This window comes from Phyllostomus hastatus, unplaced genomic scaffold (genome assembly GCF_019186645.2).
Source record: "Phyllostomus hastatus isolate PE091 unplaced genomic scaffold, TTU_PhHast_1.1 phas_contig_64, whole genome shotgun sequence".
Classification (NCBI taxonomy): Eukaryota; Metazoa; Chordata; class Mammalia; order Chiroptera; family Phyllostomidae; genus Phyllostomus; species Phyllostomus hastatus.
This window is the reverse complement of record NW_025333928.1, coordinates 9,850,471-9,877,084: the sequence shown is the minus strand read 5'-3', so window position 1 is coordinate 9,877,084 and position 26,614 is coordinate 9,850,471. Positions and strand designations below refer to the sequence as shown.

The window sequence follows — 26,614 nt, the reverse complement described above, 5'->3', positions numbered from 1 at the left end:
CAGAGGACCAGCTCCTAAAGCCAGCATGGCTCCTCTCTACCTTCACTATCAGCTGCATCATGGCTCCTCCTCACTCTTCGAATGGCTGCTCACCCTTAGTTTAAATCCTGACTCGGAGCCTGTGTGACCTCATCTCTAACTCCCCACGCAATGAGTTACATTTGCCAGTTTTCTGTGGTTTACATTCTCTTGGCTGCCATCCAGTCAGGGCAAGAGTGACTCTGATCCAGGGGGGAACCAGCTATGTCAAGAGTCAGGATCCAGTCTGAAAGTCATGCCCACCTTGTCCCAAGGCAGTAGCACAGCTAAACTAGCTAAGTTGCCATTGCAATGCAAAGTGCTCAATCCTATCATTTGCTCTCCCCCATCCCCCAAACAAGGTTTGTGGAGGCTTTGGGGACCTATCAGTCTACATCCCTGTTTCAGGTTGGCCAAACTTCATTTGGTTTTTCTCGACACTAGTCTCAATGACTCTAGCTTGTCTTTAACTTCATCTGAAACAATTTTGTTAGATTGTGACAGCTGTCACATCAGTATGAATTCAAAAACATCTAAATTGGTGAATTTTTGTGTAGCCATTTTAATATTGAAAATAGAAGAAAATAAGCTATTTGAAGAACGGTAAAAATGCCACTGAAACACATAAAAAGATTTGTGCAGTGTATGAAGGTGTCATGACTGTGTCAAAAATGGTTTACAAAGTTTTGTGCTGGAGATTTCTTGCTGGATGGTCCATGGCTGGGTAGATTGGCTGAGGCTGACAAACTGAGACATTAACTGAGAACAATCAATGTTATACCCACGATAGCTGACATACTCAAAGTACCCAAATTAATAAAATTACTAGAGAAAATGAAAGATGTCTTATTTTACAGAAAAAACGGAAGATACTTTTTGGCCAACCCAATACAGTATCTCTCTATTCTCTAAAGAGGAAACTAGAGGCAGGTTAAGTTAGTTTAAAATTTTATTTTTTTTTAATTTTTTAAATATTTTTATGTAATAAAAAGTAAAAGTCCTGTCCAACCATCCTTGTGGGGTATCTGTCTCTCACACAGATCACTCAAGTTAATGGGGAAGGAAGAACATGGGGCCCAAGTCTGACATTATAAATAATAGAAAATAAAAGATCTTGTCTCCAGCAGGGGTAAGAGGATGGGAGGGCAAGATGGGGTGGGGATGGGCAGGGGCAGAGTAGGAACCCCCCCCACCCCCGCTGGACCCTGGCCCACCCACTTTGAGGCCTCTCCCATTCAAGGTGCTTGGCAGGAATCCCCCAGCTCCCCCAGGGGAAAGGGGAGATAGGGGGCTGGGACTGGTCCGAGCTGCTGGGGGAAGAGACATAGATCACTCTTCCCTCCACTCATGGAGGTCTCAGGTCGCGGCCAGGACAATCTTCAGTTCCCCGGGGGGTGGAAGGGGAGCTGCTGGGAGGGATGAGATTGAACTGGTTGGAGGGGAAAGAGAAGAGAGCAGGAGCATTAGAACCCAAGCAGCTGTCCCTTCATCCAATGCCGTCCAGTGTGGGGTGTGGGGGGAGTGTTTGGGTAGGAGCGGCCTCCTCAAGGTGTCTCATGGGGCTGTCAGAAGCACAGATCAAACACTGTTTCCCAGTGAGCCAGAGCCCTTACTTGTGTGCCCAGCTCAGCCCCCCACACCCCAGCCTGGCCCTGTCTGCTGCGCTGACCTTACCTCGGCTAAGTCAGGAGACAGTCGGGGTCACTGAGAGCTGGGGAGGCAGTGGGGAGGGGGGCTGCTGGATCACAACTGAGCGAGGACGGAGGGAAGCAAAGGACAGAGCCAGGAGCAAGCCCCTGGCGGCGGCGACTGTGGCTTCTGCCCACCCTACATACTTCACAGACAGGTGCAGGTCGGCGGGCGCCCTGTGGGACAGCCCTGCCTCCAAGACCCCTCACTCCCCACCCAGAACCCGTGCATCCTGCCCCACCTGCAGCCCATCAGCTCTTCCATGCCAAATTCCCCCAGCTAACGAGAACTCACGAATCCTGTCATCGGCTCCTCCTGGAAATCCAGGCGCCTGGCCAGGCTGCTCACCTTGGGGGTGTCCGATGTAGGGGTAGGGTGAGGGTGTGGAAGCTGAGAGTGCAGGCACCCCACTCTGGGGCACTGCGCCTTGGGGGGGACCCCCATGGCTCTGGGGTGGGTGCAGCAGCATCACCTGGGGCGGGTGGGGAGCCCCAGGGTGAGGGGGCGGGGCTGCTGTGATTCCAGTTTGGACATGGGCCTGCAGAAAACAGAAAGTAGTTGGGATTACCACAGAAGCTTGACACAGGTGCCAAGAATCCTAGTGTCAGGAACACTACGTAAAGGTGGCACTGGGAACTCAGGAATGGGATAGCATCATGGCTCAGGTCCTCATAGCAGAACAGGCCCAGATGAAGCAAGTCCCCTGGGCTCTTACCTGGGTAACATGGGCCATGTTGGTGAAGCCGTGGGGCAGCTGCTGGTGGGCATGGATGGCATACACAGCAGCTGGTTGGGGGAAGCTGCTCTGAGGGGACTGGGCAGAAGGTCCCGGTGGCAGAGAAGGCGGCGTGCCTGTCAAGGCCCCTGGGTGGTACAGATTCTGCTGTGGCTGTCCACTGCCCAGGTGTGGGGCCTGCCCTGCCTGGTGCTGTCAGGGGGGAGGGGAAGGGTCAGTGCCACCCACTCCTCTGATACCCAGGCCTTCTACCCACTGACCTGATCCTCCCTGCTGAGAAAACATCCCAAGTTCTACTCCTTTTTTTAAGCCACACATTTCTGCCCCAACCACTCAGATCCCCCAAGACAGGCACCTGGACAGGACTGGGGGCCGCATGCTGGGACTGTGGCTGGCTCCCAGTAGGTGTGGTGGCTGGCTGTGGCTGGTGGGCATGGAGCTGTGTGGCATGGTGTGGATAGGACTGGTGAACAGTGGCTACAGCAGGAAGGAGAGAAAAATCAGTGCTGAGCACACTAGAGGGGACTGAGAAGCACAGCCTGAAAGCGGAGGGTCCAGTAGTACTCACCATAAAGGGCTTGGGGCGTGGGCTGCTCTGCAGAAGGGTACTGAGGGGTAGAGGATGACACAATGGCCTGGGGATGGCTGCCCGATGTCAGCATGCGCGGATTGCTCTGAAGCATGGGGGCAAACACCGGCTGGAACAGCAAGAAGAGAAATGGTTGGCACAGCACAGGACGTGGAAGGCATAACCTCTGCAGAGCACTGCTCTGGCCTTGTCACAACTACCTTGTCAAACATTCACAACATACTTATATAGTATATTCACAACTAACTTATATAGATGCTATCTTATCCACACTTTAATTTGTGCGTGGGGTGGGACAATGACGACGACAAGTAAGGCTTGAGTGTTTAAGTGCCTTGCAACAGGTCCTTCCAGAGAGAGGACTGAAGCGTAAACCTGACACCACAACCCAGAACACTGCCTGCCTCTCTCATCCAGCTCCTTTGAGTCAGGGAGGTGAAGATAGGATCTCTAGTAGGGCCTCTGTACCCCCATGTCCCTCCTGTGCCTCAGTTACCTGCGAGGGGTAGTGGGCCATGGGCTGCATCATGGCAGGCTGGCCTGGGAACTGCTGTGGATTGTAGGGGATGTAGGAAGAATAAGGTGTGGCAGCCACTAGAGGTGGGCCAGCAGCAGCGGCGGCCTGCATCATTGGAGGGGCTGAGGCTGGCTGGTGTTGGTCTGAGCGCTGAGGGGGCAGGGAACCTGGGAATGGGGGGAAAATAGTGCAGAGCTCAAGCTCCATCTGCCAGGAGGCAATGGGCAGCCCCACTGACTGCCCCTCCCCACCCTGCTCACCTTTTGCTCCCCGGTACTTGCCCTGCTGTCCAGGCACTGAGTTGGATACAGGATATGGATACATCTGAGGTGCCTAGGGACAAGAACAAAGATGAGGCTGAATGACTTGCTGACAAATGACCAGAACAAGCCTGACCTGGACCCTCAGCCATCCCGACCAAACCTCTTACCCTGGGCCATCTAGTCTCTTCTCTTACCTGAACAGCTGGTCCCATGTGGATCTGAGGTATGTAGGAAATGTACTGGGGGCTATACAGCCCACTCTGGCCTGCTGTCAGCACCGGGATAGAGGGAGTAGAATGAGTCCGGGGCCCCGGAGAGGTTGGAGTACTGGTGGATTTATTCTGTAAGACACAAGGGAGGACATTACAAAATCTCTTAATTTTTCTATCTCCCACACCCACCCCCCCCATTGCCTATATAGCAACATCATTTGCGGAGGGAGTGACACGTGCCAAACACATCCTATACTTTCTCTTGCTTAAGCCTCACATCAAACCCTAAGAGATGGACACACTCAAATTATAGGTGACAAAACTGAAGCAAACAGGTTAAACAGCTTGTAAATAAACACAGGGGTGTGAGCCAAGTCAGTGGGCCGAAACGAAGCCTATGCTTGTAACTACTACACTCAGAACTCCCTGAGCCAAATGCTAAGTATAAGAGAGAAACCTGTAAACATCTGTCTGACACATCATGATCCTCTGTACCACCTAGCCCTGAAACGTGTCTGTTTTCCCCAAACCAGCCCAACTGCTGCCATCCTGCCACACTTTCACGTCTCCTCTCACTGCCCTACATCAAGTGCTCCCCCTCCAGTGTTGTTACTCCATTCCCAAGTCTCCTTTATGGAAGATGTTACCCCATCTCACCACAGACAGTAGAGGTTTTGTGGGATTGAACTCCTTGGCATTGGGATTCAATGTTGACTTCTTTACTTGTCTATGAGAAAAAAATAAAGTAAATCCTCATGGCTTGCTCCTCAACATCCAACACCCACCCAGCTCCCTACTCCACTCACTCGGCAACAGGGCCCTCATCCTTGTCATCGCCCTTGATGAGGCCCAGGCCCACTGGGGGGCTGCCAGTTTGGCTTGGGCAAGGTGTTGGGGGCTGATCTGGCCCCTCAGTGCCTCCTCCTGGAGGCAGGGGTGGTTTGTCTTCCTTATCCAATATGGACTCTGTCTTGGAGGAGACTGGGGACCCCATGGGCTCTGAAGTCAGTAGACCATCAACTTCCTTCTCTTTCCCTTTGGCCTCCTCCTTTAAGATCCGGGGAGGAAAAGGATCCAAGCTGGTCTCCGGAGAGTTACTGGGCTGAAGCTGGAAGGAGAGAAACACACATATAACACTGGTCCAGACCCAAGGCCCTGCCGCTTTCTTTCATGCCTGCTCTCATCTCTTGTACCCACCTAGTCCTATGCCTCCCCTGGGAGCTCCCCACACCCATTCCACCTTCATCCTGTTAACATCTTAGCTCGTTCCCACACTTCTCTCACCTTAAACTGGGCTCCAAACTTTCTCAGTTCTTCCAGTTGAAAGCGTTTCTGTTCATTCTGAAGGCCAGGGACTATGAGAAACAGCGATAAAGGAGAAAATATACATTTCCTTTCTTAAAGGTGGCTACACACCACCAGTAGCCCACAAGACAAAAAAGAAAAAAGAACTCTTGGAAATCCTATCAGAAAAATTAGGATCAAAGGTCTAACAGACATTGTTTTTGAATTTCAACAATGTTCCTAACTGAAATGCTCTCCTAATCAAAGGAGCATTATGCTTTGGCAGAACAAAACAACCCTCACCTTTCCCAGACATTCGGGACAGCTCCTGGGATTCCAGAGTTCTCCCAGGTTCCTTGACCGCAAGTTCTTTTACTGAGCAAGGAGAGAGAGAGATGCCTAAAGGTCTTTCTTCCCAGAACCACAGTTCACACTGTCCACAGCCCTTGACCATCTGGCTCTTACCATCTGTGGGGGCCAGTGAAATCTTTGGAGAAGCTGGGGAAATGGAGCCTACTCCAGGGTCCACAACTGATGATGTCACAGGAATGGAAGCTGACGAGGTTGGTACTGCTGAGCCGATGGGAGGCTCAGTACAAGAAGCTGAGACTGGGGCAGGGGCAGCTGATTTGGGGGAGCGTGGGGGGTACATCCGGCCAACTGGAAGAAAAGGAAAAGCTGTAAAATGGTTACTGCTGGTCAACAAGCCACGGGGACAAAAAACTTATTAAAACACCAAGAAAAGTTTATCTACTTTTCCTTAAAGACTTTATTCATTCATTTTTAGAGAAAGAGAAACATCGACGTGTGAGAAACATCTCCATTGGCTGCCTCTCACCCGCCTCCAACCAGGCACCTGCCCCAACTGGGAATTGAACCAGTGACCTTGGTTCACAAGCTGGTGCCCAACCCACTGAACCCACATTAGCCAGGGCTATCCACTTTTTTAAACATAGAATTGGAAACCTAAACGCCTGTAAGGGCAAGGCAGGTAACAAGGAGATAAAATGGCTTCATGGGCACCATGAAAGGACTTAAAGGGGCAGTCATGACTCAGTTCCAGCCAAACGGAGCTACGCAGCAAGACTTGTCAGTGCTAGCAGAACCTCTTGTATTTCAATAAAAATTGAAAATTTTCTTTGATTTCTGCTGTTGTAAATATTTTTTTACAACTGATTTAAATAAAGACATCTACCAGCCAGACATGCCCATAAATTGTTATACTGGGGTTTCTGCAAGAGGGAAACTGAAAAATTCTTTCCTAAAAACCTTAAGCCCAAACTCTCAAAATATCTTTCGTATCTTGAACCTGTCTCCCACACGCTAGCATTCCAACAACTGATTTTATTTATATACCCCTACAAATTTCTATCCATTTCTTCCTGTAAGACTGCCGAAATTTTACCTGCAGGAGGTGGTGGAACAGAAGCTTCTCCAGAAGGCCTACTGCTGGGTGAAGATAGAGTCTTGGCACCTCTCACAGGCCGAGGCGCCTTAGGGGACATGCGGGAAGGGCCTATTTTTTTTTTAAAGATGGGAAAAAAGATGAAGAGTACCTGTTACTACATTACTACCAATCCATCATCCTTCCAACCCATCTAAAGCCATTCAATTATCCTTCCCAACTCTTTCCTGTCCTCCATAAAAGTCTGCTTCATAACTTACCTCCATTAATACCACGTGTCTCAGAACCCGGGCCAGGGCTGCTATTGTCAAGATGGTGAGGGCCACGAGGTGGCAAAGAGCTAAGGCAAGGCCGGCCACCTCGAGAACTACTGCATCGAACTCCTCCCCGGGGACCTTCCCGAACTCGTTGGGGTAGAGGGATATACTTTCCCTCCCTGGGGGAAAAAATTTAAGTGAGATCAAATAGTCACAAAACCCACACATTTTGGAAAGATAAAGCCCTTCCTTCTAAAGTATATGCACGCGCGTGCGCGCGCACACACACACACACACGCTGCTTGGCTCTGGCTTTTTGCACTATCTCACCTGAAAAACTGTCCTAGTTTAATGTTCTGTGGCTACAGGCTTATGGCCTTATGCTATGTCAACCCTGACCAGACCAACCAGGCTGATGCTCCACAAATCTACCACTCTTGACCTATGAGAAAGGTAGTTTCACACTGCAGGTCAAGGTGCACCTTTTTAAAGATACAGATCACATAATTTGATTTTATTTTCACAAAGAGAAGAACAAGGCATACATATACATGAATATGCAGAGGAAAAAAGGGAAAGAATATATACCAAAACTCTGAAACAAAATTTTTTTCCAAATCCACAAACTTTAGCCTTGTTACTATGGGCAAATCACTTAACCACTCTAGATTTATTTTTTAATTAATTTTGAAATTATTTTATTTTTATTTCAGAGAGAGGGAGAAACAGCAATGAGAGAAACTCGAATGGCTGCCTTCTGTAGGTGCCCCAGGGGTATCAAACATGCATTCCAGGCATGTGTCCTGACTGGGAATCAAACCTGTGAGTCTTTGGTTCTCAAGATGATGCTCAACTAACTGAGCCACACCAGCCAGAGTGACACTATAGGTTTTAATCTTTCAAAATAACAACTGGGAATAACTATTCATCAACCTACATCTCATATGGCTGTGAGGCTTAACCAAGAGTATACAAAACTCTTGGCCCACACAGTGAGCCCCAAATATACCAGGCTGCCCCCAGCAATTACCTAGATACCAAGCTGGGGCTCTCCCGTCCTGAACCCTGCCGCTGGACTGCACTGTGCTTCTCCTCTTCAGTGCGTCCATCATCGTTTTCCATGGCGATCCGCAGGCGGTACTGGGGACTCGATTCAATCTCCCGAGCCAACTGGGCTGCACGCAGCTCCCGCTGACGAAATTCTTCTGAGTTGTCCTTCTCTAAGGGCACCCTGAGAGGACCACCAGAGACCATCACCACCCCAGTACCAGGCAATGAAAGGAAAAACATTTCTACCAGTCCTATCACAAGCTCAAGTATGTGGGTGTTTAACTTCTTCAACAATGTATTTAATGGGCAGCTACTAGGTCCCAGGCAGAGCAGCAAGGTATCTTTGAATATGGGGCACATATAAATAAGTATTTAAGTACATTTTAAGTTCTAGAGAAAAAGTATGGACAAGTAGATAAGCAGTTAATTCTACCCATGAGATGGTCTGGAATCAAGGCTAAAAGAAAACCTTTAAGAGCAGTTCACGAAACAAAACAGGGGTGGGGAGAAGGCAACATGAACACCCAGAAAAGCATGAACAAAAGCTATGTTTCACCTAGAGACCTGCCCTTCTGTTGGTGACCCCACGCCTCACACTGCACCACATGGAGAGTACCAAGACACTCACGTGTAAGATGAGAGACTGCTATCATAGGTGGTCTTTACACCATAGTTCTCCTCATTGAACTTGAACATTTCATTGGGGTCCCATCCGTTGGACTAGGGAGGGAGGAGGGAGACTTTTAAAACCCAACAAGGAAAGCAACAATGACCTGTCATTCTCCATCAGGCTGAAAAACTAAAAAAAAAAGAAAAATATCTGACCACACCAAAAGTGGAAAAACTGGAACACAGCTGGCAAGAATATCAACTAGAACTATAACAAATTTTCAGTAACAAATCCATTTCCAGGTTTACATCCCAGAGAAATTCTGGTATATATGCATGGGGATACATGTTCTAAAAATTCGGTAAGGCACTATAAGGGCCAAAAAACACAAAACAGTAAGGAAAGAGATAAATACAATTTGGCAGGTATACATGCATGGGTACATAAGTAGAATAATATACAATAAGTTAAAAGCATTGAACTAGATCTATTTAGCAACAGGTTAACACTCAAAAACAGGCAGGGAAAGTAAATTCTTATGCAAATTAAATAGCAAAATAATGCATTCGCTCATGAAAAATTCTAAATGATTCAAACTATAGCAATAGCTGTTTTTCGGAAGGGAAATGGGCCTACACAGTACTCACTCTTGTTTATACTTTTTGTTAAGTTGAAAAAAAAAAAAAAATTGACTTGAAGCTGCCAATCACAGATGGTGGGAGAACAGGTATTTTTGTTTCGTTATTTTCTGTACCTTTCCATTTGGAATCTGACTGTCACAAACAGGCAAAAGTAAATGATTTTCCTCCCCCCTCCCCAGAAGCAACTAGGTTCCAAGAATGACATTAGTGTCAATAACCCACATTCTGGCAGCAGAGCTGCCAAGCTCTCAGGATCTCAGGGAAGGAGACTGTACCATGTCAGACTCGAGGTCGTAGTCATCGCTGTTGCTGTCACCCCCCTCCCAGCGCTGAAGCACCTTCTCTTTGTGCTCCCCATTCACCTTCGAGTTCATGGCAATAGCTGAATCAGTGAACTTGTCTGTGGGGGCAGAGTTGAAGATCAGGAGTCATATCATATTTCACAGGTGGTTCCCCCAAATATCTCTTCCTTGCCCACAAGTTGTCAGAAGCAAAGAAAAGCTTATGTATGCCAGGGTTTGGGGATAAGGGGTGGGCAGGTGCGGCATAAAAACCCTCAACTTAGCCCTGGCCAGGTAGCTCAGTTGGTTAGAGCATTGTCCAGATATGCTGAGGTTATAGGTTCTATCTCCAGCCTGGGCACATATGAGAATCAACCAATGAATGCATCAATTAAGTGGAATAACAAACTGATGTCTCTCTCCTCCTGTCTTAAAACAAACAAACAAACAAACAAACAAACAAACAAAACTCCCTCATCTTAATAGTTCAGAAGCACCCCTGGCTGGTGTAGCTCAGTGGATTGAGCATGGGCCTGTGAACCAAGGGTGGTCAGTTCAATTCCCAGTCAAGACACATGCCTGGGTTGTAGGCCAGGTCCCCAGTGGGGGATGCGTGAGAGGCAACCACACATTGATGTTTCTCCCCCTCTTCCTCCCTCCCGCTCTAAAAGTAAAAAAATTTTTTAAATGTTCATAAGCAGCAAGGAGTTCAAAACAAAGAAAATAAAAGAATCACAACATAGGCCAAATTTGTCCCACTTTATCTTAGACATCAAGATACATTCCCAAAAAGGAAAAATCCAGCCATCTTCCTTGGGGGGAAGGTGTATGTGTATAGGGGTGAGGAGATGGTAAAGTGGGTGGTTATGGGGGTGGGGTGGAATGGGGATAAATCAAGTCATCATGTAACTGCTCTCTGCTCTCCACTCACAAAATGGGTCTGACATAATAGCCTGGCACAATACCTTTAGTTGCATAATTGAAGTCAACATTTCGGAAGTGGACAAGCATGACATCACTTGGTTTAAACACCATGGTGTCCACGATGTCTTCCCGACGAGGGCCACCTACTGGCTCAGATGCTTTCCGGTGCACAGCGTCTACAGCCAGTTCAAACTAAAAAAGTTCCATTTCCCAAAATCCAAGGGTCAGTATCAACAAACATGAAGGCAAAAATATGATTATTTTTCTCTTACCCTTTCTAAACTTTCCCCAACACCATGCATATATAACATCTTCTTGATATCAATCACAGGACTCAGCACAAGTCCTCAAATTAAACTTTCACATTTTAAACTTTTAAGCATTTTTACATTAAAGTATCCAGCCCTTAAATTTTAGACCTACGTCTTTCATTGCTTGTAGCTGCAAGCTTTAGCATGTAGCTCTAGCACATGCTGAAATAGCCACAATGTTGTCCAATACCACTCAATTCACATCTTGAATGAGCCTACTTCATTCTCCTACTCCTTGCATGCAACTCCAAAAATAAGCTAGTTTGTGTACACTGACCTTTGAGCTCAGAGTCTTGAAGATACCTTCATAGGTAGTGCCATTCTTCACCTTTACATCACAAGTGGAGCCCTGGGAAAGTGGGAAAAATAAGAAGAGTGTCTCCAGCAAACAGACCCATTACATCCTTCAAACAAAGTATCCACTTACCACAACAGCTGTAAGAAAATGCAGCATTCTGGAATTGTTGTAAACACCCTCAAATACCTGTCAGTAATACACAGGAAGAAGAAATAAACAGCCAGTCAGCTTCTTACCTTCCTTCTGAATGTCCACACTCCACATATGACCACCTTGTATGTGCTGGGCCCCTGCTTCTGAGCCCACCAGACTATTTCTGCACCTAATCTGTCCTATATTCCCACATATCTCTTTTAAGTCTTTGTACCATTGGGGACACTCACCGGTGACTGTGGGGGTCCCTTTCCTGTGCTCTGTCCCCTATAAAAGGAAACAAAAAACTGGTTATTTAAATCTGTTCAATTCCCCCTACACAATTAATTTTAAAGGACTTGGTATTTTAGAACCACATAACATGTGAAAATGCTGATCTAAGCTACAATTAATCAACAAGGTTTTCAAACTCTCACCTTAGAGAGAAAAAAGGCATAAACACTATAAACCATTAGACACATTTCCTCCAAATGCCAGCAAAACAGACCTCAATCAACAACCATTGCCTCACTTTCTCCAAGGGGCCAGAGCTTCATGCTTCCAAGAGACCAATGCTATGCAGTATTAGATAACTTGTCACCCATCTCAGATGTAAAACAGGAAGCTCAGGGAATGCAGCTTCCTAAGTACCAAGCTCAGGCACGTTATCTCCCAAATAGGAAATACAATCATTTTTAGAGCCTTATGCCTCAAACCCTGGTAGGAGGGATAGTCCCTCTGCAACCCACCCTGTCGACCTCCTTACTCATTTAGCTAGTTATCCACCTTGGGAGGGGTCCTCAGTCCCCTGATAATCCTGCTCTTCTCTGGCTGATGTAACCAGCGGTTCAGGAGGGTGCTCAGGGGGCCGTTGGCAGGGCTGGGGGACAGCGCAGCCGCAAAAGGCATCCACCGGGAGGCCTCACCCGGTCTGCGACTGCGCACTAAGCCCCAAGGGACTCTTCAAAACACCCCCCTCCCGCGATCAGAAGCCACTGCGCCTGCGTGTACCGCCACGCTCAATTCCTTTAACCCATACACACTAGAAACCGAGTGGAGTGTCTCCCACCTAGCAACGAACCCCTACACACACACACACACACACACACACACACTCACTCACTCACTCTCACACTGCCTACTTTACCCTGGACTCCCAAGTGCCCAGGTCATGAGACAGAGAATCCACGCGCACGTACGTAAGGAGCGCGCGCGCTCTAAAGGTTCCCGGGCCGCAGTCCTCCCAGTTGTCTCTCCTTTCGTTCTTCCCCCGCCCACCCCGCTCCCCTCCCACTGGCCCGACCGGGAAGGAGGAGGTGGCAACCCGCTCCAAGTCCCTCCCTCCCCATTGGCTAAACTGTGAGCCGCGCGCCCCCCCTCCATTGGCCAAGGCCCGAACCCCTTCCCGCAGCCGACTCCCCATTGGCTGAAGCCGGGAACCGCGAGACCCTTCGCGGTAATGGAGCAGGGGACCCCCATTACCTCTTCGCCGCCCCCCCCCGCAACTCCTCGTTCCGACGACACTAGCGGGATGCGTCCCGCCTGCCCTTAAGGCCCAGGCCGCGAGCCCTGACTAGGCTGTGAGAGCTGAGCACGGTCCTTAATTAAAGTCCTGATGGCTGGTGGGGAACCCTTTACCTCCGACCGGTTAGGACCTGAGTGGGCCCATCCCTAGCTTCAAGGGGGCAGGGGTTCTCCCTCCCCCTGGCGTCCCTCAAGGGTGGCCAGGCTAGGAGCGCGCGTCGCGCGGTGTTGTGAGGTCCCGGCTGCCGGGCCGGAACCAAGCTGCTGCCGCCCCGCAGCGAGCGCTCCAACGCCCGGAAACCCACCCCTCCTCACCTGGCGCTGCCGATGGCCGCTGCCCCCGGCCTCTCCTGATGTTGTTGCTGCTGCTGCGGCGGCTGTGGCGCCAAGATACTTTCGGTTCCCCGGCGGAGCCCGCTCCCGATAGCGGCTGCAGGCCCGGGGCAGGAGGCAGCGGGAGGCCCTGAGGGAGCCGAGGTTGAGGCCAGAGGGCCCGAGAAACCGCCGTTGGGAGGGCTCGTGCCTCCGGGAGGCCGGCGGGCCACGGCCTGTTGCGTGGGGGACGGCTGCTGGGGCTGGGAGGTCTGTTGTGGCGGCTGAGGCTTCAACATGATGGCAGCGTCCGGAAGGGGAATTGAGGGGAAGGGAGAGGAGGCTGGGACCAGGCCCCCGCCGGAGAGCGCGGGAAGCGAAGGAGACTGGGAAGCTGGGGACCCGCCGTTGGCGGGCGGGGGGCGGGGGAGGCCTGCGGTGTTGGGGGTGGATAGAGAAGATCGCGGGGCGAGGAAGCGCCGCGAGGCGGAAGGGGAGGGGGGGTCTCGCTGGCCGGAGGAAAGCGAGAGGGCGCGAGCCGGGCTGGCGCGCGTGCGCGTCGCCGGGGAAAGGGGAGGAGGAGGAGCGCGCGGGCGGGAGCTCTCGAAGGGGGAGGGGCGGGGGAGCGGCGGTACGGTCCCCGCGCGCACCGGGGCGGTTAGTTCGGACGGAAGAGAGAAGAAAGGTGGACCTCGCGCCCCCAGCCTTTGGAATGGGGAAGGAGCAGCGCGGGCGCTCACGCGCGCCAAGAATTTAGGGCCTCTAGTTCTCTAATAGCTCTAGAGGTTGCCAGCGCTGCTGTCGCTTCACAATGAGCGTGTGAAGCGCTGGGGGAGGAGCGGAGGAAGCTGAGAGGAAGAACCGTCCGCCCCGCCCACGCCGCCGGCGTAGCGTTGGGATGCCTCCGCAGTTACTGAGATGTCACGACGTTGCGTGCAGTTCTTCCGCCATTTTGGGGCCCCGTGGGTGGAGTCAAAGTGCCAAAAAATCTGGAGAGTAGACTAGTACTTTGGCGGGTGGTAGGTTTCCTGAAGTGGTACTCTCGACCTTATCTGCCTCAAGTAAAAGACTGGTGGGCTTTAAGGTGTTCAGTTCCAGTACGCCGATCCTTTTCAGATAAACCTATGCCTAATCCTAAATGAGGATTTAAACTTCAGTGATTTTAAATGTAAATGGTTGGTTTATCCAAGCCCTAGAATGAACCCTTAAACTGTAGTAATAAAGAGACTGAAGGCCAAAGTTCCTAGGGTCTAGTTCAAAATGCTACCTCTGCAGTGAGGATCGCCTTCATTCATTTAAAATTAGCTGGACATGTAGGACGTTAGGCTGCATGCTCTGGATGCTACTGCAATGAAACCACTTTCTGCTCCCAGGGAGTTCAAGCTAGTGGTAGATTGGGACAATGCGATGACACAAGGTGAAGCACAGGGCACGATGAAAGCAGTAGGAGTGAGGCCTTGTAATCAAGTATTGAATGTTGGATTTCTAGGCAGGGGAATAGGATGTGACAAACTAAAAGAATAAAATTCAAGAAGGAAGAGGTTTAAAAAAATGAAACTGGAGAGGTAAATAACCTGGGACCAGATTTTAAGCAGATGGACATTAACCTCAAAGAAGTGGGGAGCTTTTTACAGAAAATGAAGAGATCAGATTTGCTGTTTAAAGGATTACTCATTGCTATGTGGAGAATGGAGTGAAGCAGTGATAGATCTGTGGTCTTAGTCCTAGGGAAACTTTTTTTTTTAAGATTTTATTTATTTATTTTTAGAGAGGGAAGGGAGGGGGAGAGAGGGAGAGAAACATCAATGTGCGGTTGCTGGGGGCAGTGGCCTGCAACCCAGGTATGTGGCCTGACTGGGAATCGAACCTTGCGACACGAACCTTGTGACACTGGTTCGCAGCCCGGGCTCAATCCACTGAGCTACACCAGCCAGGGCCAGAAACTTTTAATATTGCAGTCTCTCTTCACTTCTGGCATTAATATGGAAGCTCTTCCCAAACCCTCTCCCCCAAACACACCCATACCTAGATAAACATCTGCCTTACTTTTTGGGAAATATTCCTTTACCCCTGCTGCACTCCTAGCTTCAAGTGTGTTAGGTTCCCTTTGTGCTTGCCCAGCAATTTCCCCCACTTTATCTAAAAGCTCCTTGAATTCTGTCTTCTTGCTCCCCAAGGATTGGGATCTAAGTGTTACTGCTCCTTCTACAGTAACTGGCCAATGCAGGCAGCCAATTAAATACTTGTGACATGAGTGGTTCCAAATGGTATTTTAAAGACCGTGTCTCCTGGATGCCTTAAAAACACAGTCCAGCTTTTTTTCTGGCATTTCTTGTACCATCTGGTGCTGGTACCTCTCCAGCTTCATTATGGGCACCCCTATCTCCCCCACCTACATCCTACTCCCACACTGAAATTTAAGTTTAAACTTCTGTTTCCACAACATGCCTCTCCCTTATTCAACTCTTGCCTTTACATGTGCTGTTTCTTTATCTACTTTCTCATTCTTCAAGCTTCAGTGTCAGTCCTTTGGAACATCTATGGGCTGTCAGAGCACTGTGATGGTTTTGTTTATGTGGCTCTCCTTTCCACTGGTGGTTAAGGTCATTGAAGAGCTGAATTTTACTCATTTCCCTGTCTGTGTAGAGCTCAGTGGCTGTCACACAGTCATTCAATTGGTAAATAAGTGAGATGTCTTATATGTAATTTAGACTTTCTGTCACTGATTTATATGAATAATTTCCATGATATATTGTTAACTTAAGAAAGCAAAGTTCAAAATAGTATAAACTATGCTACCTTTTGTGCAGGAAGAAGGGGAAATAAAACGAGTATGTCTGCAAATTTTTGCAAGTAAAAGCTCAAGAAGGATAAACCAAAAACTAATAAAATTGGGTACCTGTGAGGGATAGGGAAAATGAAGGATAATTGGTTTTGGGTTACATTCTTTTTTAAAAAATATTTTTTTTATTTTTAGAGAGAAAGAGAGGGAGGAAAACATCAATGTGTGGTTGCCTCCCACGCACCTCCTACTGGGGACAAGGCCTACAACCCAGGCTTGTGTCCTGGCTGGGAATGAAACCAGCGACTTCCTGGTGCACAGCCCGGTGTTCAGTCCACCAAGCCACAACAGCTAGGGCACATTCTTTTTTTTTTCCCCTTTTTTTCTTTTCTTTTTTTATTTTATTTTAATCATTGTTCAAGTACAGTTTTCTCCTTTTTACTCCCAATCCAGCCCCCTCCCTTTTTAAAAAAAATATTAATTTATTTTTAGAGAGAGGAAAAGGGAGGGAAAAGAAGGAGAAAAACTTTGATGTGCAGGAGTAATGTTGATCCAACCCAGGCATGTACGTGCCCTAACTAGGAAGTGAACCAGAGACCTGTCATTTCACAGGCTAGCACCTAATCCCCTGAGCCACACCAGCCAGGCCAGGTTACATTCTTAAAGGAAGTCACACAGCTCTGGGGAGAGGGCAAACTTCCTTGAGTATACCTTTTCATATAATTTTGACCTTTTATATGTTAATGATCAACATATGTAAAAAAATCAACAGATGGATGGTGCCTAAAATCGGAATATAGATGTAAATAAATGAATCCAACTCTAGTTTAGATGAATAAAAGTAACAAGGAAGGGAGAAAATAGGACTAATTCAAGTACCTTTCAACCACCTGTCTAAAGAAAAAAATAACTGCAAATAAATCTTGAATTCTTAGTAGGTTGGCTGTGGTGGCAAGGGCATGGCCATTCTGAAACTATTTGGGTGTGTTGACTGCACACATGAGTAAATACATAGATGTTGGGAGCCAGGGTTCTCACTGAGGAAGTCAGGAGAAGCGGATGTAGAATGAATGAAGTGAGCAAAATCTTTGTGGGGATTGGAATGGGAATCAGTATAGAATTTATGAAGAAATATAGACAGACAGATTTACATGTACCTAGTTCCCAGATCTTGCTTTCTAAATGTTGCACAGAAAGGGCCCATGCATCCATACTGTTAATAGACATAAACATGTATGCATATACACATAAAAAGAAGAAACACATAAGAGAAATAACTATTCAAAAATGTCCATGGCATGAAAGACAAAGAAATGTTGAAGAACCCTACCAGACTGAAGAAGGGTAAAGTGGCCAAAAACTAAATGAAGTACTTAATCCTGGCCTAGATCCAGGAAAATCCAGGTGAATTTGTAATATAAACTATAAATTGTTACATCCTTTATAAATTTCCTGAATGTGATGATTGTAGATATGCAAAGTCATATACTTAGTAAATATACACTGATGTATTATGAGGCAAAAGAACATGATATCTGCAATCTATTATCACACAGTTCAAATACTGGGTTAGCCAAAAATCTCGCTTGTTTTTTTCTGTAAGATGGCTCTAGTAGCACTTAGTTGTCTTTAACTTGATTCGCAATAATTTTGTTAAATTGTATTGTGACAGCTGTTATATCAGCATGCACTTAAATATATATGTATGTATACACACACACATATACTTGTATATTCAGCAGAGTTCAAAGTTGCCAAGATAGGAAGCAAAAATTCTACAAATGGGTTAGTAAGTATAATAGTAAGAAGAACAAGATCCATTTTTCACCCCTTGATTCTCAGATTCATGTATTCGGACTGTAGGGGAGATACCACCATATAATGGTCACTGATTAAAGTATATACTGCATCCTGTAAATCCCCATCCTTTCAGAGTGTTGTCTCCCAAGTGATATTATAATTAAATCTTAAAAGAAAAACTATTTTACTTATTTATTTTTAGAGAGCGGGGAAGAGAGAGGGAAGGAGAGAAACATTAATGTGTGAGAGAAGCATTGATTGGTTGCATCTCATATGCCACCAACTGGGAGTCTGACCTGCAACCTAGTCACGTGCCCTGACCAGGGCTCAAACTGGCAACGTTTCAGTTTGCAGGCCAGCACCCAATCCACTGAGCCACACCAGCCAGGGTTATAATTGAGTCTTGAGTAAGCCATTTCACCATACCAGGGACCATGATGATTTGTTGCAGTAATGACACTGCATCTGAGACAACAGCTACAATTGGAGTCACCAACTGATCAATTTACAAGAGTCCACAGTCATTCTCTAAGATCAATCTGATGTCTGCACAGGTTAAACTCCTTCCCATTCAAGTCTTCCAGTGTGTCATTAACCTCTGCAATTCTCCTAGGGATGTGATATTGCTTCTAGTTAACTATCTTGATAGGAAGCAGAAGTTCCAGGGGCTTTCACTGAGTCCTTCCTGCTGAGTCCATAATGTTCTCACTCCATGGATCATCCCCAATGTAGGAATCCTGCCAGTTGCCATAGATACCTATTCCAATTATACTCTCAGGAGTTTGGAAATAACTGCAGGGTAAGACCATGGATCAGTGATCCCTCTGTGAGTGAGTTGGGGTTGAACTAAGACTCCATCTATTACTTGACCACCTTAAGCCCCCACTTTGATTGGTGGGGCACAGTGGCATTTGGATCCTCAGAAATTAGTGCCAATTCAGAGCCAGTATTTAGTATCCCCAGAAAGTGTGGGTGTTCTCCCTAATGCATAGTCACTCTAGTAAACAGGTCGTAGATCTTTCCTCAAGGAGACCCAACCTCCCCATTCAATCAGGGGACTCTGAATCTATGCTGACTTAGGTCTAGAAACTGGGAGAGACCATGGCTCTCCACTGTGGTCACTCGAGTCAGGTTTTGGGCTATCAGAGCAAGATTTTCTCTTTTGTTACAAATATCAAGCAATTCTTTAGTAGGCTGCACATCTATTTGTTCTTAGGAACATGATAACAGATTAGCCACTGCCAAGGTTACTGTGGGCCAAGGCATTCTGATTACCAATATGTCTCTGATGCCCTTTACAACAGATGCACCCATCTTGTCTTTGGTGGTAGCATACTGTCATTTGGCCTCTACCACTGCAGGTTCTCATTATCTCCACTGAAATAAGGGAGCTATTTTCAATGGTAGCACCCTCCATGGTAATACTGGGCTTACATAAGTATTACAGAGCTTTTCAATAATGCAGGTGCTTTCCTCATTGTGTTTTTCAGGGCCTTAGTGAAGGAAGTCTCTTACAGGCTTTCTGGTGGAAAGTAGTTAGGGCATGAGTATGTTGATTTCACATAAGATACTCTGACATTCCTATTTCCCTAGGCCTTTGAGTTTTCTACTCTGCACCATGGCAAGGAAGTTCTGGCATATCAACTTTGTTAAAAGTAGGCCACTGTCAAGTTCAATTTTCAGTCAACTTAACCAAGTAAACTATGAAAGCCACCTCCAGCTACATGAGCATACACATTAAATCCAGACTCTAGCAAGTACAGCCATATCAATGAATTTAACCCAACCTAGTGTTGCATTTTGCTCTACTTGGTCTAATACCCTTATTATCACCTTCCACACATATTCCCCAGACTTCTGCTGATCTATATTAGCAAAACCTTAAAATTCTTTTGCTCTATGTTATTTTAGCCCCCACTAAAGCTTCTGTAGTGAACTGATACTTGCCCTTGTCAATAGGGTCTGATGGCAACAGCAGTAGTGGTGGTCTTAAGGAGGATGATCATCCCCTTCCAAGGAGTCTGTTGCAGATGAGGTTATCACAGAGTTTTCAAGAAGGAGTACTAGAAGATATTTCTGGCATGTGAGACTCAGAATATTTGGGTTTTAAGATTTTCTGTTTCATCATGGTTCAATAAGACATCCCTATTCCAACTTTCAGAATCCCATTCTTTCCCAAGCCGTGCCCAGAATTACACACAAGAAACTTGTGAAACTATGAATTCAACAGTCATTGTAGTTTATCAACCGACAGAATTAATTTTTTAAAATAGCCTAATTGAGGTACAATTAAACTACAATAAATTCCATGTATTGGAAGTACAAAATTTTGTTTTTTGACATGCGTACACCCATGAAAGCTTCACGATAGTGAACATAACTATCTCCCCAAAAGTCTCCTTGTGGCCGTTTGTTTTCTCTCCCACTTGCCCTCTACAAGCCCCTCATCTGCAAGCAGCCATTGGTGGATCTGCTTTCTGTCACTATAGATTGTTTGCATTTTCTACAGCAGGAGTTGGCAAACATTTTCTGTAAAGGGAAATAGTAAATATTGGTGTTGTTGGGACAACAAGCAAAAATGAGAATAACATATTATATGGGTACTTGTATAATGAGAAAAATATTAATGAGATTAAAATATAATAATCAGCACAATTTTTAAAATACAAATCTACAATGAAAATAACTTTGTATAATATTTTGCTTAGTGTGATTCAAAGTTAGTGTTTCCTATCATCAGATTCTACCACAAATTTTTATCTGTTAGTTTGAATTTGTAATTAATTTTTTAAAATGTCTTTCACAATAGCTACTGCCAAATGCTATCAATGCATAAGTTTATGATTTTACTTAAGCATATTTATCATTTGCAAGGCATTTACAGAATTCTACTGTATTCGATTCTTTTTTAAAATTTTACTTATTTGTTTTTAGAGAGAGGGGAAGGGAGGTAGGACGAAAGATAGAGAAACATCAGTATGTGGTTGCCTCTTGTGCACCCCCTACTGGGGACCTGGCCCACAACCCAGGTATGTGCCCTGACTGGGAATTGAATTGGTGACCTTTTGGTTCACAGGCCAGCACTCAATCCACTGAGTCACATCAGCCAGGGCAGATTCTTTCCTTGATATTTGTTTTTTAGCATGTCACCACATTGCCATTTGATTAATTCCAATTGAAGGTTAGGTGGAATTGCTTTAATTGCACATTTAAATGGACTTTGAAATATGAAAACTTCCTTTGTAGTTATACTGAAGTCCTAAAAATGCTGCTGGAACTCTTGTTGAGCTTGGAAAATATAGCTACTACAAATTTATGTGAGATCTTGTTTCTCGTTTGAACTTTTGACTTCATGTGCATAAAGTAGCTTGATGTTACTTGTGATTCAAACAATGTTATCAGAGTTACAGCGGTATAAGTTTTATATATATATATGATATTTTGCTTTGTAACTTTAGGTTGAATTCCTTGAGAAACATTCTCAAGTCTGCAACAAAAACTACTTATCAAAGCCAGTCAGTGTTTGATAGTTGTTGCTGAGGGTGATTATTCCCTTTCAGAAAAATTTCAAACTAAGCCCTGGGTTCAAAACCACAGTAGGTAGTACCTTCAGCAGTCCTTGGATCTGTCTCTTGCTTCAGCAGGGTTTGGATGGAACAGACCTAGGAACGCCCCTTCTTCCAGCCTCCAACCATCCTCCAACTTCATTTCAGTCACCACCTTGGGACCCACCTCAGCTATCCTCAGCCTCTGAGACCAGCCAACACTGTTTTTTGACCTTAACTCTTTATTTTGCAACAACCATAGGCTCCCAAATTCATCGGAATTATTCCACCAAGGTGGAGGCTGCCATCAACTGCCTGGTCAACCTGCACCTGCAGGCCTTCTACATCTACTTCCCTCTAGGTTTCTGTTTCAACCTCAGCAGTGTGGTTCTAGAGGGCGTGGGCCACTTCTTTCCTGGGTTGGTCAAGGAGAAGCTTGGGGGCTCCGAGCATCTCTTAAAGATGCAAAACCAGTGCGGTGGCCAAGTTCTCTCCCAGGATATTCTGAAGCCTTCCCAAGATGAGAGGATGCCATGGAAGTCACTGTGGTCATGGAGAAGAATCTGAACCAGGCCATTTTGAACATGCATGCCTTGGGTTCTATCATTGTAGATTTTCATCTCTGTGACTTCTTGGAGAACCACTTCCTGGATCAGGAGGTGAAACTCATCAAGAAGATGGGTGACCATCTCACTAACCTCCACAGGCTGGCCATTTTCCAGGCTGAGCTGGGCGAGTATCTCTTCTAAGGCTCACCCTCAAGCACGACCAGGAGCCTTTGGAGCCCAGAAGTCTTTGAGGGGCCCTTCTGCATTCTCCCGGTGTCTGGCTTTTGCCTGAGCCTCTCTCTGAAACCACTTGGCATCATTTTAACCACCCTGGAGCCCTCTTCCATGCATTGGACAAAATGGAGATGGAAGCTTTCTGAAGCAAAGGGAAAAAACAAACAAACAAACAAACAAACAAACAGTAAAACTTTAGCACTACTATGACATCAAACTGCTATGTGGCAGGGTAAGTCTCTTTCTAACAAAAATTCCTGGAATTGATGATTAAGCCCACAAGAACAAATGAAGTTCACAATTGACAGTACTGGTTTAATATCATATAATAGATTCAAATAATTTTTGCAGAGTACCTGCTGATGAATAATAAATGAATAATTATAGGCTTTAAACACCTTACATTTTCACAAGCTTTGTAAATTTGTCTAACTAAGGCTTTTTGTGCTCCACATATATTTTCACCAACATTGGTTGTAACACATCCTAGCAGATTCCACTTTAGTTTGTACTGAATTAGTGTTTTTTTCAATGTCTTTAAAAATATTCTTGCCTGTAGTTATTCCACCAAACTCTATGTTGCTCATAGAGGCTAATTCTTGAGTCACTTAAAACTCACCATTGATTTCTCAAATAAACAACAGTAACAGCACTGGTAACATCTGTTAAGTCATCAAAACCCAAGAAAAACAATTGAAATCATTCACCTGCTTTTTAAGTTGTCATCAGTGTTGTTCCCAATCTCTTCATCTATTTGAGCAACTGTTCTCAGTGGCTAATAGTCTTAAACAAGTTTTATTTTTCACTTGACTTCACGTTTCTTTGTCTACTGTAATTGAATATGATTTAATGAACTCATCGTCAGTAAATAGTTTCCTTGCCTGGTTAGTCAAAGCTAATTGGATTTGGTTGCAGTTTGTCTTTTTCGTTTTTTATTTTTGTGAAAAAATTCTGCTGTGGTGAAATATTCTTAAAATTTTCTGGCTGTTGCTTTCCTGTGAGTTAGAAATGGTATGATGAATGCTTAATTTGATAAGGTCAGTGTATTCATCTAGCACACCAGTAGTTTTTAAATAAACACAATCCATTGCCATCTAATTTGATAACAAAATAATTGACACTTGAGTGCTACTTATTTTGACAAGATGGGTATGAACTGGTGCTTTAATAAAAAAGTCAAGGTATGGCAATATGTATGGCACTTAAAATAGTGTCACATTAAACTGTGCCACTGTGATTTTCAGAGCCCCGAGCATCAGTTTGAAGTGAAGAGATTGCCAGCACATATAGTCCCTGGCCCAAGTACTTAATTCTGCTGTTGTAGCTCAACAGCAGCAATGGCAAGTAGGTAAACTAATGGGCATGGATGTGTTCAGATAAAACTTTATAGCCCTGACTGGTGTGGTTCAGTGCGTTGTAATTGTCCTGCAAACTGAAGAATTGCAGGTTCAATTCCAGGTTGGGGCACATGCCTGGGTTGTGGATCAGGTCCCCAGTTGGGGGCATGTGAGAAGCAGCCAGTTGATGATTCTCTTGCACATTGACGTCTCTCTCCGTCTTTTTCTCCCTCCCTTCTTTTCTCTCTAGAGGTGATTAAATAAAATCTTAAAAAAAAAACTTTATAGACATTAACATTTGAATTTCATATAATTTTCACATGTCATTCTTCTTTTGGTCTTTTTCAACCAACTACAAGTGTAAAAGCCATTCTTACCGCATAAGCATACAAAAACACAGCAGACTAGATCTGGCCTGCAGTCATAATCTGTATCCTTAAGTTTGTGCTTACATACCCAACTGCCTACTTGACATCTCCATTTGGTTTCTCTGGGTATCTCAAAATAAGCCACTCATACCCATTGTCCTAGTCATTTTTTCCAAAAATTTTATTATAAAAACTTAAAAAAATACAAAATAGTTGAAAAAATTTATGGTTAACAGGATTCTATCATTAACATTTGAATATACTTGTCTTATCCCATAACTATACATCTATCCATATCTCTACTGATGTTGTAATCAGTCATAGTGTTTTTTATGCATTTCAAAGTTAACTAAGTTAACTTCACCCTAAAGACTTAACATGTGTATTTTGGGTAGAGTTCAATGTTTGTTTCACAGATTTTTTTTCTGTCAAGGTAGAAGTACATATAATATTCTAGAGTTCTATATAAATGGAATCATGCAGTTTGCACTATTTTTTTGTTGGGCTTATTTTACTCAGCATAATTATTCATCTGTGTTGTATCAGTAGTTCATCACTTTTTTGTGCGGAGTAGCATTCCATATTATGGGTATATACAATGTGTTTATCCATTCAAGTGTTGATGGACATTTGTGTTGTTTCCGGTTTGGGGACTATTACAAACAGTTTCTGTGAATTGCCATGTACACATCTTTGAATGGACATATATTTCCTTTTATCTTGGATAAATTACTAAAATCAGAATAGCTGGATCATATGGTATGTGTACGTTTGACTTTTAAAGAAACTGTCACATTGTTTTTATCCACAGTGTAGGAGGAGAGTTCGAGTTGCTCCATGTCCTTGCCAACACCTGGTGTGGCCAATCATCATCACATTTTAGTTATTCTGGTGGGTATAAAGTGGTATTTCAATGTGTGTTTTTAAAAAGATTTTATTTATTTATTTTCAGAGAAAGGGAGGGAGAAAGAGAGGGAGAGAAATATCACTGTGTGGTTGCCTCTCATGCGCCCCAAGCTGGGACCTGCCTGGAAACCCAAGCATGTACCCTGACTGGGAATCGAACTGGCGACCCCTTGGTTTGTTGGCCGGCACTCAGTCCACTGAGCCACACCAACCAGGGCTCAATGTGTTTTTTTAATCTTAAAATTTTTTAAATTACAGTTTACATTTAATGGTATTTTGTATTAGTTTCAGATGTGCATCATAGTGGTTAGACAACCATATGCTTTACAAAGTGATCCCCCCGATATTTCCACTACTGACCTCAATGTGGTTTTAATTTGCAATTAAACCATCTTTTCACGTGCTAATTGGCCATCAATATATCTTATTTGGTGAAGAGTCTGTTCAAATCTTTTGCCCATATTTTAATTGTGTTGTTTGCTTTTCATTGTTGAGTTTTGAGAGTTCTTCATTCTGAATCAGATATATACTTTGCAAAGATTTTGTCCCAGTTGTAGCTTATCCTTTCTTCCTCTTAAGAGTGCCTTTTGAAAAGCATGTTTTTTTTATTTTGATGAAGTCCAATTTATACATTTGGCTTTCATGAGTTGTCTTTTTGGTGTTGAAGCTAAGAAATCTTTGCTTAATCTGAAGTCACAAAGATTTTCTTCTATGTTTTCTTCTAGAAGTTTTATAGTTTTAGTTTTACATTAGGCCTTTGATCCTTTTCAAGTTACTTTTTATATATGGCCTGAGTTATGGATCTAAGTCTTTTTTTGCATGTGGATACCTGATTATTCTAGTACCATTTGTTGAAAAGGCTATCCTTTTTCCATAGCATTGTTTTAGTGCCTTTGTCAAAAATCATTTGTCCATATTTGTGCTTATTTCTGGACTTCCTGTTGTTTTACTGATTAATTTATCTTTATAACAAGACTATACTGGTTTGATTACAGTAGCTTTATAATTATACTTGAAGTTCCTATGGTAGTAGCCCTCTACTTTGCTCATTTTTTTCAGAGTTACTTTGACTATTTTAGGTTCTTTGCATTTCCATATACATTTTAGAAATACCTTGTCAATTTCTACAATAAAAAGGTCTGCTGGGATTTAGCTGGGATTGCATTGAAAATTGATCATTAATTTGGGAAGACTGTTATCTTAATATTCAGTCTTCCAATCCATGAGCAAACTATAGCTCTCGATTTATTGAGATTACTTCTTTAATTTCTCTCAGACACATTTATAGTTTTCAGTGTTCATGTCTTTCACATCTTTTGTTAGAGTTATACCTAAGTACTTCATATTTTGATCTGTTGTAAATGGTATTTTAAAATTTTAATTTTCAATTGCTTGTGGCTAGAATATAGAAATACAATCGATTTTTGTACATTGATATATTCTATATAGCCTTGCTAAACTTATTAGTTCTCATAGCATTTTTGCAAATTCCATTGGACTTTATACATGATAATCATGTATTCTGTGGAAAAAAATTACTTCTTGTGTGGGTAAATCTAGACCCTGGTACTCTATCTTGGCTGGAAGCAGAACTCCTCCACACAGTTTTGCTTTTGATTTTAAGCAAAGTCAGTACTGTGGCTATGACAAATAATAGATACTTTTAGGGCTGTCATGAAAGCTTTCTGGTTCTGAGATTGTCATATGAGCTGAGAGTTAAAAGTCCAGTGTTTGTCATTTTCTCTCTGTAAGCAATCCAATGCACATTTTTATTTGTTTTTATTTTTTAAAATTTTATTTATTTTTAGAGAGAGGGGAAGGGAGGGAGAAAGATAGGGAGAGAAACATCAATGTGTGAGAGAAACATTTCTCGGTTGCCTCTAACATGCCCCCACTTGGGAAACTGGCCTGCCACCCAGCCATGTGCCCTGACTGGGAATCAAACTGGCAACCTTTCAGTTTGCAGGTTGGCGTTCAGTCAACTGAGCCACAGCAGCCAGGGTCAGTGCACATTTAAAAAAAAAATTGATTTGACAGAGGC

The 26,614-nt window shown here is 44.6% G+C and overlaps 1 protein-coding gene and 1 pseudogene across 19 annotated transcripts; one reads left to right on the top strand and one right to left on the bottom strand.

Annotated features, from left to right (window-relative positions):
- Positions 1-949: 949 nt before the first annotated feature.
- Positions 950-13,672, bottom strand: ATXN2L (ataxin 2 like). 19 transcript variants are annotated; one of them, XM_045849192.1, is made up of 24 exons: positions 13,057-13,568; positions 11,469-11,505; positions 11,215-11,271; positions 11,065-11,136; positions 10,518-10,668; positions 9,547-9,671; positions 8,649-8,740; positions 8,001-8,201; positions 6,974-7,149; positions 6,714-6,824; positions 5,774-5,986; positions 5,612-5,683; positions 5,309-5,379; positions 4,831-5,132; positions 4,682-4,751; positions 4,007-4,153; positions 3,810-3,882; positions 3,529-3,716; positions 3,012-3,141; positions 2,799-2,920; positions 2,423-2,635; positions 2,056-2,245; positions 1,693-1,729; positions 950-1,447 (listed from the first exon to the last, which is right to left on the bottom strand). In XM_045849192.1, the coding sequence occupies exons 1-23, from the start codon at positions 13,350-13,352 to the stop codon at positions 1,698-1,700; spliced, it is 3,141 nt and encodes a 1,046-aa protein (XP_045705148.1). In that variant the 5' UTR covers positions 13,353-13,568; the 3' UTR covers positions 950-1,447; positions 1,693-1,697. The 19 variants fall into 19 exon arrangements, 18 of the variants coding, with proteins under 18 accessions (XP_045705148.1, XP_045705149.1, XP_045705154.1 ...); XM_045849193.1 differs by having other exon boundaries at positions 950-1,424; XM_045849198.1 differs by having other exon boundaries at positions 950-1,852; positions 2,002-2,245; positions 13,057-13,578.
- Positions 13,351-21,979, top strand: LOC123825455 (annotated as a pseudogene).
- The last annotated feature ends 4,635 nt before the right edge of the window (positions 21,980-26,614 follow it).

Bases quoted from the DNA above. Each gene is read 5' to 3' on its own strand.
- ATXN2L (XM_045849198.1), bottom strand. From the start codon at position 13,352: ATGTTGAAGCCTCAGCCGCCACAACAGACCTCCCAGCCCCAGCAGCCG. The intron at 11,506-13,056 runs GTGAGGAGGGGT...TTCCTTTTATAG, and splicing joins GCGGCCATCGGCAGCGCCAG to GGGACAGAGCACAGGAAAGG. The intron at 11,137-11,214 runs GTAAGTGGATAC...CCACTTTCCCAG, and splicing joins ATTTTCTTACAGCTGTTGTG to GGCTCCACTTGTGATGTAAA.